We start from the raw sequence: 18,053 nt of genomic DNA, 5'->3' as shown, positions 1-18,053 counted from the left end.
AGAGAAGCAGACAGTCCCATGAATGGCTGTGTTGGTTCCTGTACAGGACCAGCCTGCCTTCCTGTTTCAGTAGCACTTTGCCATTATAATCCGACAGCTGCACATCCCTCACACGGTACGGGTTGGAGAACAAGGTCGACACGGAGCTCACTGTGTCCAATATACGGCCCAGGAACTGCATGGTGACCTGAGGTAAGAGAGGGAAGTGGAAAGCTGATATATATACACACACTACGGTGCCTGTGAGAGGGCTTGGTCGGTTCACTTAGTTTTTTTGTCGTGGCCACAAGATTTTAATTCGAGGAAACATCATATTAACTCGTGGGAACGTCGTATTATGTCGTGGCCTCGAGATGTTATTTCAAGGGAACGACATGTTTTTCTCGTGGCCACGAGTTTAATGGATAAACAAACCTGCGTGACCATAGCAAGCCGGGATTATCAGAGATTTATTCATTAATATTTTATTTTGAATAATGAAATTAATTATTTATTATAGTAAATACCATATGCCTTCGCTACTGGACTTTATTATGTGCGATAGTCAGCATTCAAATGAAGTTTTTACAGTAGGCTATTATCAGTGTTGGGGTAGTTACTCGAAAAATGTAATTAGTTACTAGTTACTTCTGTAAATTGTAATGAGATTACTTTACTAGTTACTGCATTTGAAAAGTAACTTCACTACTTATTACTTTACTTTTTTTTAGGGCCCTATAAAATCTGTTTTATTTTTTCTCAACTCCTTTTTAATGGTTAAATTTAATTGTATTCATCAAAAAGCATGTCTAATTAATGTAATTCATAACACTTATACATTTTCACAGCAATTTATTAAAAGTTTAACAAAAATTACATGTTTAGGGCCCTATGAAATGTTTTATTTTTTTCTTCACCATATGTTTTATTTTTTTAGCATGTGTAATTATTTAAATGCATAAAAACAACTTTTAAAATTTTTCTTAAAATAGCCTTATGAAATGTTTTTTCCCCTCAGAAATTATGTTGTGTATTTAAATTTTTCTGGTTATCAAATGAAGGCATAAAACATTCATTTAGATTTTCTTTTAAATATAAATTGCATTTGTTTTTTCTTCTTCTGAGAAATATATTTTCAATATGAGTATGAACAACAAACACAAACTATGCAGCATATAGTAAAAACAATTGCACAAATTGTCTTCAACAATACAGTGCAAAAACAGTACAAATGATTCACAAACTACACACAAATTGAGTGAGAAATATTCAGAGTGCAACAGAAAAAAAATAGTGCAACAATCTTTATGAACTGTATAATTATATAATGATTTACTTAGTATACATAATATAAATGATCGATCCGTTGGCTGTAATCTGTGTCAGAATCGATTTTACTGGGACATCGCCTAACAACCCAAGACATAAATCCCAGTGCTTTATGAGATATGTACCACTGTTTCATCCTTGTTTTTGATTTGTTTTATGTCAAAGTACTCTGTCGAGTGTTTTTTGTGCTTTTTCGGAGAGTTTTCTCAAGCAAATGTGTTATTGTGTGTTTGAATTCATGCACTCATGACAGACTTTACTTTCACTTTGTTTTCGTTCATTTTCCAAAGCAATAGGCTATGTTAAGAAGTAGCTCAAAAGACTACTTAGTGATTTAATACGGGACAGTTTGAACCAATCTGGGCACGGGGGTGGAACTAAGCGTCAACAATCATTTCTGTTTGGCTCAGAAGAACGAAAGTATTGGTTTCTTCTGACGAATCAATGTTGTCAAAATGCGATGACATAATCACGTACATTACGGTGCCTCTGAATATCCATAATGAGATAAATAGGATACCTCCAAAACGTGGAAAAGCTCTGCTTTACATCACCTTTTAAAGCATTCAGATTGGATTAGCGGTTCAAAAGTGATTAAACATTAAGGAATAACAGTTATTTTTAGCCGCAGCTGTCTCGGCCTTTGAGGGTTAAGCGCTAAGATCAATCGTTATCGGGAAACCCGGCCCAGAACTTTACATACAGGCAAACACGGCATGTGTAACGCAGGAAAGCGCGTTCCTATAGTCTAGTAAAGTAGTGTAGTTACCAATATTATTAGTGTAATGCGTTACTTTACTTCGTTACCCAAAAAAGTAATATAGTCTGGCCACAGGTAGTCCAACAAAAGCAAGGGAGAAATAGACTAACAGAAGATGACCCGTAGACTGGGTAGCACAAATGAACTAAGAAGACCTCTGTGGCAGGGGTGACCAGCAGACCGGTGAGGCGGAGGTGTACGAGACTCACGAAGGGGCCGGCGGTCGGTGCTCGCAGAGCGGGGAAGCCGAAGCAGCTTTCAGCAGGTAAGGTTCTGTGGGTGCAAATGGTAAGCACAGCGTAACTCCAGCAGTGGCAGATAAACTATTACCCAAACCCCGTTTCAACAAGACAGGACAGGACAGGACTAAACTAACGTGAAGACGCCAATGGTAGATACACATCAGTGACATCAAACAATCTGACAATGAGACAGGAAAAAGAGAGAATAGAAGTAGCCAAGATAATGAGACAGGATGAGAAACAGGTGGAGGGAAATGAGCCTAATGGGAAGTGGAAACAGCTTTTAGTAAAGAAACGGAGAGTGATGGGAAAAGGAGAAGAGTTACCAGCAGAGGGAGACAGAGAAAGAAACAAGATCATGACAGGATCATGACATAACCAATGTTCCCTCTAAGCCGCAGAATAAATATGTGCCGCGCACACGCAAAAATGAGTTGGGAAAGCTATTTCATAGTATTTTAGTAAAAACAAAAGAATTGCAATGATCGGGTTAACTGCTATAAAGTTGATGTCACTATAGAGTAAGAAACTGGTGAATGCGGTTTACAGGTTTCATAGAAAGAGAATGATTTGCTGTAGAAACCGAATAGGGTAGTTCAGTGGGCCGTGTGGACGAAATAGCTCTAATCGAGAGTCAACGCAAACGTAATGACACATGAAATAAAACGTCCTCATGTTTTAAAGAAGAGTGGCTTGATTAAGTGCTGGAAAATGCGGATGATGGGAACAGAAGGGTAACAAAACTCAGATACATTTACGGTCAGACACAGGTGTATTGTGCAAACTACACTTCATAGGGATGTTTAGATAGCTATAGAAGAATTCATGTTCAAGCTGTTTTTTCTTTCAAAATATTTAAATTGCAAATCACAGTTCAAATGCTTCAGTTTGTTTTGATATTATATTAGATTATGTTAGGCCTACATTATGAAGCTAATAAATAATTGACCTTGTTTTAATGGAGTCACTTATGATCATCAAGGCTGTATGTAGTACGTAAGTAGTAAGTATTAAGTAGTATTAATTAGTAATTAAAATTACAGAAAAAAACGTTAATATTGTAAACTATTAGGCTACTGCAATTTCTAATATTTTAATATTTATAACATTTATATTTATAAATATTCTAATATTTTTTAATCATGTGACACTGAAAATTCAGCTTTGATTTATAGGAATACATTATATTTTAAAGTATATAAAAATAGAAAACATTTTAAATTCCAATAATATTTGAGTATTTTTTATCAAATAGATAAAGCCTTGATGAGCTTAAGAAACTTCTTTAAATTTTTTTTTTTTTTTTAATTAACTGATTCCAAACTTTTGAATGGCAGTGTATACTGTAAAAAAGAAATTCTTATTTTTAGAAAATCATATAGTTAAATCAAGGGTCAAATAAATAGAAATAGCACATATATAAAATAAATAGACATCAAATTTAAAAGTTACACACTATTTTTGTGTGTCCGCTGTACAGGTGTGGTATAAAGATTGTTTTTGCTCAGGTGACCGAAATGTCCGTCCAATAGAGAAAAGTTTTGCTCGGCAAAAAAAAAATTAAAAATTAAATTGAGTGAAAGTATTGACCGTCTATAAGCTTCAGCTACATGTATCTAAATAGCATGCAAATCCAGCCATCTTGTGTGTTTTTTTAAACAGCCTACAACAGCTTCTCATATGACACTGTTATTAGCAATATAACTTCTTATGCCAACTACCAAATATGACACTTACAAATTAATACAATTTAGGAACGCACATAGGAAACTAGGGCCGAAACCATTCCTTGAGTAACTCGATTACAAAAAATAATCAAGGCAAATTCCTCTGCCTCGAAGCCTCTTTTATTTTATTTTAAATCTCACGTCAGGTTCTTTGGCAATGATTTTTTTAATGTGACACAACGCGTTTACATCACCCACAAAGCAGAAAGAGACACAAACGCTGCGGCTGAAATCGCATACTGCAAGGAGTCAGCAGTGTTTTGATTTGAGTGTGCGGGCAAACGTAAAGAGAACGTTGTGGCGTGTGTCCATTGAAAGATAGAGCTAGCATACCACAACTAGGGCCATATGATTTCCGCGATGCAGAAAACGCGGAGGGAATCGCGGATTCCAGTCATAAAAACAGAATTTACAGTTTAACGCGGAATGGCACGGAATTTGCCAAATTTTGAATGAATTCATCAAAAATAGGTCATTGCACTTACGTCAAATCACGATATGGAGTAATATCTGTAAATATTAAGCCGGAATAGTCTGTTTAAATATGAATCCTGCATGTTCTGCATGTCTTTGTTAATGAATGGAGCAGAAGCACGTCTTCATTCATTAAACACACGGAAGCGCGCATGAAGCTCGCGGTGAATTCGGCGTCTGTCGTCTCACTAAATAAGGACGTGAACACATGAACAACATCTCCAGAACTGCTCTGACAGTCACTTCATGCCCATTTGACCGTTTGATTTGAGTAAAACTAGCATCACATCACATACACAGAACTGTAAAGGTATGTCAACCCGTCAAAATATAAGTCCGGTTAAAGACTGTTGTTCAGCAGAATGTATATATAGCCTTAATAAAAAAAATAAAAAAAATCAAACATTTTTTTTTTTTACGTTTTAATCACACAACATTTCTTCCATGTTTTATTTTTTTATAGTAAATCCCATTTGTTTACCAAAAAGTTAAGTAAATTTTCAATATTTAAAAGATCACTTTTAATAAATATTTAAATTAATGTTTTATGTGTTTAATGTGCATCTTAGAAAATGCTTTATTTAAAACCCCAACTGAGTGGCACTTAAATGCACTTAATTCATCTGTCAACTTTATGGTCATTGTTCACAGTACAAGTACAGACAGAGAAACAATGGGTAATAATTAAATGTTTAATTTTGATGTATGCATTGCATTCTATGCATTTAAAAAACAAAAATTTTTTTTTTCTAAAAAAGGAAACTTAGTTGTTCATTTTAAGAGACCCAGGAGTCTTATTTTCTCTTGCATAATTAATATTGCACTTTAATTAAGCAAAAACACATTTTATCCGATTACTCGTTTAATCGAAGGAATTTTTGGTAGAATACTCGATTACTAAAATACTCGATAGCTACAGCCCTATAGGGCTTTTCTTTTTTCATTGTTTTACTAAATTTTTCACACTATTTAGTCAGTTTTTTTTTTTCTGACCATCAAGTGTCAGTCACTCTCAAAGCCAACTGGCAGGAAAACATGGTAAATAAATTCTAATTCTAAGTGCAAACAATTCATACAACTATTTCCACACAGTGGCATAATGTACAGGTACGCCCTGTGGTGGTGCCCCGCGATAACCTCCCCGTACTGAGATCACGCGTCAACAATAGCCAGAAATATCGTCAAAAGCATCAAAAATCTGCAATATTAAGAGGATTTAGCATTTTCAATTATTGTAGTCATGTTACATTCTTCTTATTATTAGGCCTGTTATTATTAGTAGTCGTAGGTTACTTTTATTATTTAATTGCATTAAAATATTACCCCCAAATTTTTCATAGAGCAGTCAAGAATGGAAATTGTGAGCAGCTTTATTTCGTGCACCGATTTTCAAAAACAACCTGAAATACGTTTCTTCTCATGTTTTTCACTATACGGGCCACAAGACAAATATTAAAGGGATAATTTAAGACAGTTATTTATAACATTAACAACATATGTTGAAGTAGTTTAGTCTCTCATTGTCTCGGAGAACATGCGCCGTTAATGCAGCCTTTGAAAGCTTTGTCAGTTTTTTTTACTTTCACTTTCTCTGCAGTGAACTGACTGATGTGGCATAACTCTTGCACAGTTTGAGAGTTGCTTGCTTGTGTTGCTTGACCCCTCCCCCATAATATTAAATGTTTATAGGCCACATATTAGGCCCTTTTTTATTTTTAACGTTTATTTTTCAGTGTTAATGAAAGTGACACCAAAAAACAGGAACATCATTAGAAAATCCTTGGTCAGGGGAGCTGTGTCTGGGCTAAGTAAGTTTCTGATGGGGCTATAACACAGAAATGTAGTAATTTTACAATAAATTGATATAATAAAAGAAGTATACTGTGTTTCACAGTCAATATTTGGCTAGGTTTAAAACAAGATAAAGTGCACTTTTAGATAAACAAGGCAACATCATAAATGGACTGGACTACTTGTAATAAAGATTTAAATGCAAAAGAAAAGGCACGAGAGTCGACTTGTTTCTGTCAGTGGGGAGTTTTAATTTAAAATGTTTGTGATAGCCTACTTTTAACATGTAATGTAGGTTATATAATTTGTTTAAATGTGTGGCAACTTGCTTGAACAACAGTTTATACAAACCTAGAGGTCAAATGCATGAATAATAGGATGTTTATATTTATTTAAACTAGTATCTATGAAAGATTGTTACTGTACTGTGATAAAAGAGGAGCACGATGATGAAAATGCGGCTAATTCATACTTTAAGAAGCATGAACTGACGTAGTAATAAACTGTATTCCAATGTCCAGCAGAGTTTTAGCTTTTAGAGTGGCGAATGTAAATGATGAAATGAGAGCTGACCACAGTCCTCGGCAGGGAAGGGACGTCTCTACTGTTAGCGCTCAATGATTAGCTGGTCTGATAATGAGGTGTATTTTAGTCGTTTGCACTAGTGTAGCCTGCAACCGAAATTATCACCTAAGCTGTTAGTATTTCACAGCACGCCGTTTATTCGTTGGGTTTAGACTATCACTATTAAACTGATAAAAAACACATCCGGGCACGACCACTTGATAAGTCGGCAACAGCTAGCACTCGTTTTAAACCAAATACCACAATTAAGCTTTAATTCTCACTGAAATATTACATTGTATACTTCGCTAAACGCCTTACCTTTTCGCTATTTCATTAACCCGTTCGGTAGCGGATAAACTCAGCAGACTCAGCAGACCGCTGACTTTTGACGGGGCACATCAACAATCACTGCGTCACAACCAGCCTTGTGCAAGCTAGACTGACAGACGTAGTAGCCAATCAGTAACCGAGTTTCCAGTGCGCAACCGCGATTCCAGCCAATGAGGCTGAGGGGGCGTTTATGGTCTACAAAAAGCAGCTTCTTTAGGACTCACGCATGTAACATATTTAATAAGGGCTTTTTTTTGTTTTAAGTTTGAAAACCAAACCAAATTCTTTATTAAAAATTGCTGTAAACTATTTTTTTTAATAAAACAAAAATAAAACCCTCAAAATAAACAGTAGGTAACGTTCATACGCAGTATGTCTAGGCGTTTCCTATCAGATGTCAAATAGATGTTTAGAAAGATGTTTATTGTCTGTTAGAGATCGCTTACATGTATTTTAAAAATCATAAACACCTTAAAGACATCTTCTAAACGTGCTCAAACCAGCAAAATAATAAAACAAAATTACCTCTCTCTTATTGAGATACAGAAAAACGAAAATTATTTTCATATTTATTTTATTTTAACTTTAATAATCTGTCGTATGTATCAAGATCTCGCCGTTTCCATGACGACAAGGGCTATTTGACCCCGGACCACGTGACAGCGCGAGGTTTGTTGCGGTGAGATATTTGTAAAGTGTAGAGCCGCTAGACAGAGCCGTGTGGAGCGAGCGCGCAGAAAACATGGAGGTTTCCGCGGTCGGAGAGCGGGTTTTCCCAGCGGAAGCCATTCTGAAAAGCCGCGTTAGGAAAGTGAGTAAGGTAGAATGGGTTTTGGGGGGTTTGGAAATGTTTTTCACGTTCATTCGCTTGTCTCGCGAAGCGGAGCTTCAAGGCGCCTGTAATGACATGAGTGGGAGGCCTACTTGCAGATGTTTCCCGATTCTGCGACCCAATCCATTTACATGCATTGTCAGATTAGAAATAACAAGTCGAATGTGGGACCTTTGGATATGCAACTTGAGATTCATGTTGTAAAATTGGGTTGTGCTGTGCTGGGAACTGACATCAGACCGCTAAAAGAGCAGCAGCAGGAGGAGGAGGAGGCTGAAAAGGAACAAAGTGCTTGGCATGAGTCCATAACAAAATCAATGCATGCTGGCAGACCCAAGATTCACAGATCTTAACAATGCACCAGGGTCGAGTAGTTTACATAATGCACAGTAGTGTCGGGCCACATAGTTTAAGGTGTTAGATGTGCTCTAGTAGTGTATATGTTGGTAAACACACCTTACTGAGCCACAAAAATTAAATAAATGGGCGTGAGTCTTGAAGTCGAGCATGAGTTGCTCATGCATTGTTTAATTAGTGTTAAATAAATAACTTTTTCCTCTGTTTTTCCTCTTTGTAGGGTCGAATTGAGTACCTGGTTAAATGGAAAGGTTGGGCGCTGAAGTAAGTTTTTAAAATATAAACAATGCAATGGGTATATTTTGCTGTTTCAGAGTTGTACACTGTTTTCTAACTTCTGTAGTTTGAGTGGAAAGGGGGATATATATATATATATATATATATATATATATATATTATATTATTTATCTCTTTAGGTTGGTTGCACAGTGCACGACTAGTGTGTAAGCGAAGAGAAGCGCAGCTGCAGCTCTATAAGGAAAATTAAGTGATTTGTGTTACTGCTTTGAGTGATTCCTTTCATAACTAATCTAATTTGGATAACATTTGCGTCCAAATGGTAAGTAAAGGACAACAAATGGACCCAAACTTTAACTTTAAACTGTTTACTCTGTGAATTAATTCTTATTTACTGTGAATAGTCAAGTCACCGTTATTAATATAGCGCTTTATACAGTACAGATTGTCAAAGCAGCTTTGCAGTGTAAGAAAAATGTGTGCTGAAAATGCAAGAGGACAATAGAAAATGGTTTATCAGTTAATGTCAGTTCATAAGCAAGCGCAAGGTGACAAGGAACCAAAACTCCCATCGGTGACAGAAATGGAGAGAAAAACCTTGGGTGAAACCAGGCTCATTTGGGGGGCCAGTTCTCTTGCGATTTTAAGTATATCGGGGTTATGGGAAGTGTTCTCAGTTGCGGTTGACCTAATTAATGCAGCGTAACAATCTTTTAACGTATTTGAAATATGGAAAAGTTATTGTGTTGTGTGTATGCTAGGTTAAAGAGATGAGTCTTTAATCTAGATTTAAACTGACAGAGTGTGTCTGCCTCCTGAACATCGCTGGGTAGATTATTCTAGAGTTTGGACATTAAATAGTGAAGGATTATAATAAGATATGAGCTCGCTCAAGTACTTAGGAGCTAAACCATTCAAAGCTTTATATTTCCAAGATTTTAAAATGTATACACTGTTTAATAGGGAGCCAGTTCAGTTTTGACAGAACCGGGGTAATATGGTCGCACTTCCTGGTTCTAGTAAGAACTCTAGCTGCTGCATTTTGGACAAGCTGGAGTTTGTTTACTAAGCATGCAGAACAACCACCTAATAAAGCATTACATTAGTCTAACCTTGAGGTCATGAATGCATGAATAAAGTTTCTGCATTTGATATTAAGAGTATAGGTCATAATTTAGATGTATTTTTAAGATGTTAAAATATGGTATCAACTATCAACTATGCATTCCATTAGATTTGTGAATTGGTATGTTTCAACGGGCCGCGAACAAATATAGAGCAGAGTATCATCAGCTTAGCAGTGCAAGCTAACATCATGTTTCCTGATGATATCTCTCAAGGGTAGCTGAAAAGTGTGAAAAGCAACAGTCCTAGTACTGAGCCTTGTGGAACTCCATACTGCTAGTCTATTCAAAAGAATGTTGTGGTCGATCGTGTTGAATGCAGTGCTAAGGTCCAATAGCAATAATAGATAGATACAACCACGATAGGATGATAAGACCAGGTAATTTGTAACTCTAATGAGAGCAGTCTCTGTACTATTATACGGTCTAAATCCTGACTGTAAAACCTTACAGATACCATTTTTCTGTAAGAAAGAACATAGTTGTGGGGAGACTACCTAATCTAGTGACAGAAAAGGGAGATTTAAGTTGGTCTGTAATTAACTAATTCTCCAGCATCAAGTTATGTGTGTGTGTGTGTGTTTTCTTTTCTTTCCTTTTTTTTTTTTTTTTAAACAAGAGGCTTAATAACATCCAGTTTAAAGTTTTTTGAAATCTTAATGGCAATGATGAATTAATGATATTCAGAAGAGGCCATATCCAAAAAACTGGCACAGTTAAAAATGTCACATTATGGGACTGATTGAATAAACTGAAAAAAATAAAAATACAGTGCTGTCAAAATACAACATATATAAATATATAAGTTTTACTACTAAAATCTTGATGGGAAAAAGAGAAAAGTTGATATCATTGATATTTCTTAAATACCCATTACTATTTAAAATATTTCAAATGTTTTGCAATATAGACACAGCACATGGGAACCAGAGGAGAACATCTTGGATGATCGACTCCTCACAGTCTTTGAGCAAAAGTGAGTGTCACTTTAAGATTTTAACTGTTAAAGCGCAAAAATATTTATTACATACACATTATGCATGTATGTATATATATATATATATATATATATATATATATATATATATATATATATATGTGTGTGTGTGTGTGTGTGTGTGTGTGTGTGTGTGTGTATATATATATATATATATATATATACAGTCAGGTCCATAAATATTGGGACATGGTCACAATTCTAATCTTTTTGGCTCTATACACCACCACAATGGATTTGAAATGAAACGAACAAGATGTGCGTTAACTGCAGACCTGCAGCTTTAATTTGAGGGTATTTACATTCAAATCAGGTGAACAGTGTAGGAATTACAACAGTTTGTATATGTGCCTCCCACTTTTTAAGGGACCAAAAGTAATGGGACAATTGGCTGCTCAGCTGTTCCTTGGCCAGGTGTGTGTTATTCCCTCATTATCCCATTTACAAGGAGCAGATAAAAGGTCCAGAGTTCATTTCAAATGTGATATTTGCATTTGGAATCTGTTGCTGTCAACTCTCAATATGAGATCCAAAGAGCTGTCACTATCAGTGAAGCAAGCCATTATTAGGCTGAAGAAACAAAACAAACCCATCAGAGAGAGAGAAATAATATTAGGTGTGGCCAAATCAACTGTTTGGAACATTCTTAAAAAGAAAGAACGTGAGCTCGGCAACATCAAAAGACCCGGAAGACCATGGAAAACAACTGTGGTGGATGAACGAAGAATTCTTTCCCTGGTGAAGAAAACCCCCTTCACAACAGTTGGCCAGATCAAGAACACTCTCCAGGAGGTAGATGTATGTGTGTCAAAGTCAACAATCAGGAGAAGACTTCACCAGAGTCAATACAGAGGGTTCACCACAAGATGTAAACCATTGGTGAGCCTCAAAAACAGGAAGGCCAGATTAGAGTTTGCCAAACAACATCTAAAAAAGCCTTCACAGTTCTGGAACAACATCCTATGGACAGATGAGACCAAGATCAACTTGTACCACAGTGATGGGAAGAGAAGAGTATGGAGAAGGAAAGGAACTGCTCATGATCCAACGCATACTACCTCATCAGTGAAGCATGGTGGTGGTAGTGTCATGGCGTGGGCATGTATGGCTGCCAATGGAACTGGTTCTCTTGTATTTATTGATGATGTGTCTGCTGACAAAAGCAGCAGGATGAATTCTGAAGTGTTTCGGAAAATATTATCTGCTCATATTCAGCCAAATGCTTCCGAACTCATTGGACGCCGCTTCACAGTGCAGATGGACAATGACCCGAAGCATACTGCGAAAGCAACCAAAGAGTTTTTTAAGGGAAAGAAGTGGAATGTTATGCAATGGCCAAGTCAATCACCTCACCTGAATCCGATTGAGCATGCATTTCACTTGCTGAAGACAAAACTGAAGAGGAAAATGCCCCAAGAACAAGTAGGAACTGAAGGCAGTTGCAGTAGAGGCCTGGCAGAGCATCACCAGGGATGAAACCCAGCGTCTGGTGATGTCTATGCGTTCCAGACTTCAGGGTGTAATTGACTGCAAAGGATTTGCAACCAAGTATTAAAAAGTGAAACTTTGATTTATGATTGTTAATCTGTCCCATTACTTTTGGTCCCTTAAAAAGTGGGAGGCACATATACAAACTGTGGTAATTCCTACACTGTTCACCTGATTTGGATGTAAATACCCTCAAATTAAAGCTGAAAGTCTGCAGTTAAAACACATCTTGTTCGTTTAATGTTTAATTTCAAGTCCATTGTGGTGGTGTATAGAGCCAAAAAGATTAGAATTGTGTCCATGTCCCAATATTTATGGACCTATATATATATATACAACCCGAATTCCGGAAAAGTTGGGATGTTTTTTAAATTTGAATAAAATGAAAACTAAAAGACTTTCAAATCACATGAGCCAATATTTTATTCACAATAGAACATAGATAACATAGCAAATGTTTAAACTGAGAAAGTTTACAATTTTATGCACAAAATGAGCTCATTTCAATTTTGATTTCTGCTACAGGTCTCAAAATAGTTGGGACGGAGCATGTTTACCATGGTGTAGCATCTCCTTTTCTTTTCAAAACAGTTTGAAGACGTCTGGGCATTGAGGCTATGAGTTGCTGGAGTTTTGCTGTTGGAATTTGGTCCCATTCTTGCCTTATATAGATTTCCAGCTGCTGAAGAGTTTGTGGTCGTCTTTGACGTATTTTTCGTTTAATGATGCGCCAAATGTTCTCTATAGGTGAAAGATCTGGACTGCAGGCAGGCCAGGTTAGCACCCGGACTCTTCTACGACGAAGCCATGCTGTTGTTATAGCTGCAGTATGTGGTTTTGCATTGTCCTGCTGAAATAAACAAGGCCTTCCCTGAAATAGACGTTGTTTGGAGGGAAGCATATGTTGCTCTAAAACCTTTATATACCTTTCAGCATTCACAGAGCCTTCCAAAACATGCAAGCTGCCCATACCGTATGCACTTATGCACCCCCATACCATCAGAGATGCTGGCTTTTGAACTGAACGCTGATAACATGCTGGAAGGTCTCCCTCCTCTTTAGCCCGGAGGACACAGCGTCGGTGATTTCCAACAAGAATGTCAAATTTGGACTCGTCTGACCATAAAACACTATTCCACTTTGAAATAGTCCATTTTAAATAAGCCTTGGCCCACAGGACACGACGGCGCTTCTGGACCATGTTCACATATGGCTTCCTTTTTGCATGATAGAGCTTTAGTTGGCATCTGCTGATGGCACGGCGGATTGTGTTTACCGACAGTGGTTTCTGAAAGTATTCCTGGGCCCATTTAGTAATGTCATTGACACAATCATGCCGATGAGTGATGCAGTGTCGTCTGAGAGCCCGAAGACCACGGGCATCCAATAAAGGTCTCCGGCCTTGTCCCTTACGCACAGAGATTTCTCCAGTTTCTCTGAATCTTTTGATGATGTTATGCACTGTAGATTATGAGATTTGCAAAGCCTTTGCAATTTGACGTTGAGGAACATTGTTTTTAAAGTTTTCCACTATTTTTTTACGCAGTCTTTCACAGATTGGAGAGCCTCTGCCCATCTTTACTTCTGAGAGACTGCTTCTCCAAGACAAAGCTTTTATAGCTAATCATGTTACAGACCTGATATCAATTAACTTAATTAATCACTAGATGTTCTCCCAGCTGAATCTTTTCAAAACTGCTTGCTTTTTTAGCCATTTGTTGCCCCCGTGCCAACTTTTTTGAGACCTGTAGCAGGCATTAAATTTTAAATGAGCTAATTAAGTAGATAAAAGTGTAAAATTTCTCAGTTTAAACATTTGCTACGTTATCTATGTTCTATTGTGAATAAAATATTGGCTCATGTGATTTGAAATTCCTTTAGTTTTCATTTTATTAAAATTTAAAAAACGTCCCAACTTTTCCGGAATTCGGGTTGTGTGTGTGTATATATATATATATATATATGTATATATGTGTGTGTGTGTGTGTATGTATGTATGTATGTATATATATGTATATATATTAGTGTATGTATATATATATTGTGTATGTGTATATATATGTATATGTATGTGTGTATATATATATGTATATGTATATGTGCTCAACAGTTCACATATTCAATGTAAGAGCCATGAAAAGATTGTTTACATTTAATTTTTTTCTTCTCTTGCTTTATTTTTTCAGCTTTATGCTGCCAGTTTGACTAAAAACTAGCCTCTCGATGGATTTTTATACAAAGACGACTTGCATTATGCTTCAAAGGCTATCATTTTGATTATGGTTTAGGCTTGACACTAAAGTGATATCATATTTTCCTTGGATTAATTGGTGCTCTCCCACAATTCATAGGGAGCGCCAGCAGGAACTTTATGGCCCAAAGAAACGGGGACCTAAACCAAAAAACTTTGTAATAAAGGTTTGAGTTTTCTTTGAAATTTTTCCATATTCTAATTTAAAAAAATATTGATAAACTTTCTGTCTGATGTTTTAGTACCTCCCGGTCACATTTGCTCTCTGCTTATCTAGGCACGGGCACAGGCGGGTGATAGACCTCGAAGCTCAGATACCCAACGCACTCCACCTCGAATCTCAAATACCCAACGCACTCCACCTCGAATAACTGCCAAGCTTCCCGCCTCTTCCTCTTCTGCAAGTTCAGCTCCTCCTCAGCCTTCATCATCCTCTTCCTTCTCCACCGCTCCAACCCCCAGAGTGCACTCTCTCGCCGCTGCTCATAAACTGAAGAAAGACATCCATCGTTGTCATAGGATGTCCCGACGACCTTTGCCTCGACCCGACCCCCTAGGCGAGCCCACTGGATCCACAACCTCATCCCGTCCTCCCATCTCTCCATTCTCTGAAACTGTCCGCATCCTCAACCGCAGAGTCAAACCGCGGGAGGTTAAGCGAGGACGCATAATCTTGAACCTGAATGTCATTGACAAATCCGAAAACAGTGGAGTAACAAGTAGAAGGTCACCACAGTCATTCGGGGCACGGGCGAAAATCCCATCCCGAAATCGCATCATTGGGAAAAAGCAGGGGGACATGCCTTACAGGCCTTTTCAGCATCCTATGAAGATGTTGGGTTTCCCGATGTATGGCCAGCCATTTGGGCTCCACCCCTGTGGGTCAGTGTCCTCCATGGCCAATGAAGAATCCAACACTGGAGCAAATCGGAGAGCTGGAAACTGCTGTGATAGCCATTCCTCTGCTAGTACGCAGAAGTTTCAATATCAGCATCCACCTTCTCCATCCAGCTCCAGTGGGTCTAACAACAGCTCCCCTTCACTTCAGAAACCACAGACTCCACCTGAAGCTCCCATGTCTCCAACTAAATTGGACTTATCAGCCTCATCACGTTCCCAAGATGCCTCCCAACCTCACCCGAAGTCCAGCTCTGCGCCATTCCTCGCTTCCTCACACTCCTATTCTTCCTCTCCATCATTCTCTCTTGAAGATGAAGACCAGGGCTCTCAGAATCTCACTACTTCTCGAGGCAGAAAAAGGAAACTTCAACATCGAACCCAGGTGGGTCGAGCTTCGGTCTGCCAGGTTAGTGACTGCACTACCACCCCACTTCCTGAGGAAACTAGGGAGCCAAAAGAGGGAAATCCCAATTGGCACCCTGAAATGACACCCAGCTGTACCAATGTAGTCGTGACTGACGTAACCACAAACCTTCTCACAGTCACCATCAAGGAATTCTGCCAATCAGGAGCAGGTTTTAAACCCTCTTCCCCTTGCCAAGCTGACAACCCACCCTGACCCACAACAGCTGCCTCTTGAAAGTTCTCTCTAAACATCTCCAACAAGAATATATGCCCACTAAATTCCATGAGAACTTACCATAATGATATTCATGCATCCTAAAATAGTTGGCGTTAATTACATTAAAAAGCATTTTTGGTGAAATTAATAAATATTGAAGTAATATTTAAAGGCAGGGGTGCTTCCCTTGACATCTGCATTTTAAACATGTTATGATGATTTTGAAGTACTTCATGCTTTTCTTCCTCTTTTTTTTCCCCAGTGATCCTGCCTTTCCACAGCCTTTTTCCCAAGTAAATGCGCCTTGTTTTGTCACCTCCAGTCCTGTAGAGACCGCCATTCCCATATCTCCAGACCTTAAGTTCAGAATCCACCCAAGAAATGTTGATCTCAACAGCTTTCTTGGACTTGAGATGTTGCACCAAGACATTTCTTTTCATTTGAAGTCCATTTTCATTAGGATTATGAGCACAGGATGCTTCACTCCTGCTTTGGAAGTTAGCCAGTGTGAGTGAAGATTGTGTATCTGCACATTGATTTATTGATCTCACCAACTTTTTCCTGTGATGAAGAACCCAAGTCATTGTGGAACTTGCTATAGTATACAGGCATAGACGTGACTGTATTTATATGCACAAAGCTGCAAAATCCTGAGGACAGTTAAGTTATTTCCTTCCGCTTGAACTCCGCTCCGATCCAGATGTCTGCTGAGACTCATTACTGATTCAAGTGTGAATGCTGAGGACTGCATTTGTAGTGTGGTACTGTACGTCAAACCTTCCACATAATCAACTACCCACTTTACCTATTGGAGAAGTACCTTCTCATATTTGCCTTCTGACTACAATAGTTTGTGTTTCATGTAATAGTTACTGTATTTTTGGGGCCGGTAACCATAGGTAATTTCTCTCAGAACTTGATTGAAGGAGTTCAAATACCATTTAGAGACATTTACACTAAGTGGGTCTCAAAAATACCAAATATAACAGATTGACTTGGTTGATGAAACTCTCTTTCACGCTCTCAGACGATACAGTATGGGACCATCTTGTTGGCCCTTGAGCTCGTCCCATGTTGTCTGCAGGTCCAACTGGGCGCTAGCATTGACAATACAGACCTGGGATAAAGCTAGCTGGCTTAGTTGGTGCTAGGGATGTGTCAGTACTTATATTTTGGAATTTGGAATTGGAATCTATCTAGTATTTGTATTCTGTCTATCTAGTATTGGTATTGGTTAAGTGAATGGGGACCAGGGGCTGTAAATCTCCAAAAAAGACAAATGACTTGTGCGCTGTATTCCAAGATGTATAAATCCATTCTATTGCTATGTGTGAGGAATGGACTGAAAAACATCGTCTTGACAGCCTTGGCCACCATTCACTTTCATTGTAGTGAAAAGAGTGGGTTGGACATTCTGCTGAAGAACTCCTTTTATGTTTTACTGAAGAAAGTCTCAAAATGCAGGAAGGTGAGTACACAATGACAATGTTTGTGTGAACTTCATTTAATATTTAGCATTTTACTGAAAGCTAAATGGTTTAGTTGCAGCATGGCGCATTTTATTATTTTAGACTTTATGAAGGTTGTGGGATGCTTTTCGCTTAGGCTTTTTTGGGCAGTCCACCAAGCAATATTATATATAACCTGCCACATTAGACTTGAAGAAACAGGTTAACACAATTTATGGCAGCTAACTTGGTTGTACCGAAGGATGATGAAATGTCAAGACTCCACCGGAGGACAAAGGCAAACCTCATAAGATTTAATTATAGAACACAATTAAGTTCCACTTGTAGTCATACCGTCGTCCTCTAATGGAGCACTATTACTCTTATCACTGTGCTGACTTTTTTGTAAAAATGTTCTCCAAATTATTTACAAATATTGACCATTTTTCATATTTTTAGTATGTGTATATAATAACTAACTTTCATTAACGTTAAAATGGTTTTAGTTTACTGGCTTCCAGACATTAATGTGAACTTACCTACTTTAAATTTTCTTTTCTTTTTCAACGTTCTTTAAATGTTTATATCAATTATTGTT

The 18,053-nt window shown here is 37.7% G+C and overlaps 2 protein-coding genes across 5 annotated transcripts in view; one reads left to right on the top strand and one right to left on the bottom strand.

Annotated features, from left to right (window-relative positions):
- Positions 1-7,322, bottom strand: part of LOC132131587 (85/88 kDa calcium-independent phospholipase A2-like) — a 22,256-nt gene extending 14,934 nt beyond the window's left edge. For both annotated transcript variants that reach the window (XM_059543650.1, XM_059543651.1), the window contains exons 1-2: positions 7,188-7,322; positions 1-187 (exon numbers count right to left, since the gene is read on the bottom strand). The exon at positions 1-187 is cut by the window's left edge and continues 28 nt beyond it. In XM_059543650.1, coding sequence (XP_059399633.1) covers positions 1-181 — 181 coding nt within the window. In that variant the 5' untranslated portion in view covers positions 182-187; positions 7,188-7,322. The remainder of the gene's footprint in view (positions 188-7,187) is intronic.
- Positions 7,323-7,872: 550 nt separating this feature from the next.
- Positions 7,873-17,047, top strand: LOC132131235 (chromobox protein homolog 6-like). 3 transcript variants are annotated; one of them, XM_059543256.1, is made up of 6 exons: positions 7,873-8,010; positions 8,609-8,652; positions 10,660-10,725; positions 14,586-14,652; positions 14,763-15,767; positions 16,270-17,047. In XM_059543256.1, exons 1-6 carry the CDS (start codon positions 7,942-7,944, stop codon positions 16,270-16,272), a joined length of 1,254 nt encoding a protein of 417 aa, XP_059399239.1. In that variant the 5' UTR covers positions 7,873-7,941; the 3' UTR covers positions 16,273-17,047. The 3 variants fall into 3 exon arrangements, with proteins under 3 accessions (XP_059399239.1, XP_059399238.1, XP_059399237.1); XM_059543255.1 differs by having other exon boundaries at positions 14,763-15,791; XM_059543254.1 differs by having other exon boundaries at positions 14,763-17,047.
- The last annotated feature ends 1,006 nt before the right edge of the window (positions 17,048-18,053 follow it).

The sequence above is a fragment of the Carassius carassius genome, chromosome 48, assembly GCF_963082965.1.
Source record: "Carassius carassius chromosome 48, fCarCar2.1, whole genome shotgun sequence".
Classification (NCBI taxonomy): Eukaryota; Metazoa; Chordata; class Actinopteri; order Cypriniformes; family Cyprinidae; genus Carassius; species Carassius carassius.
This window is presented reverse-complemented; position numbering and strand designations above follow the sequence as displayed.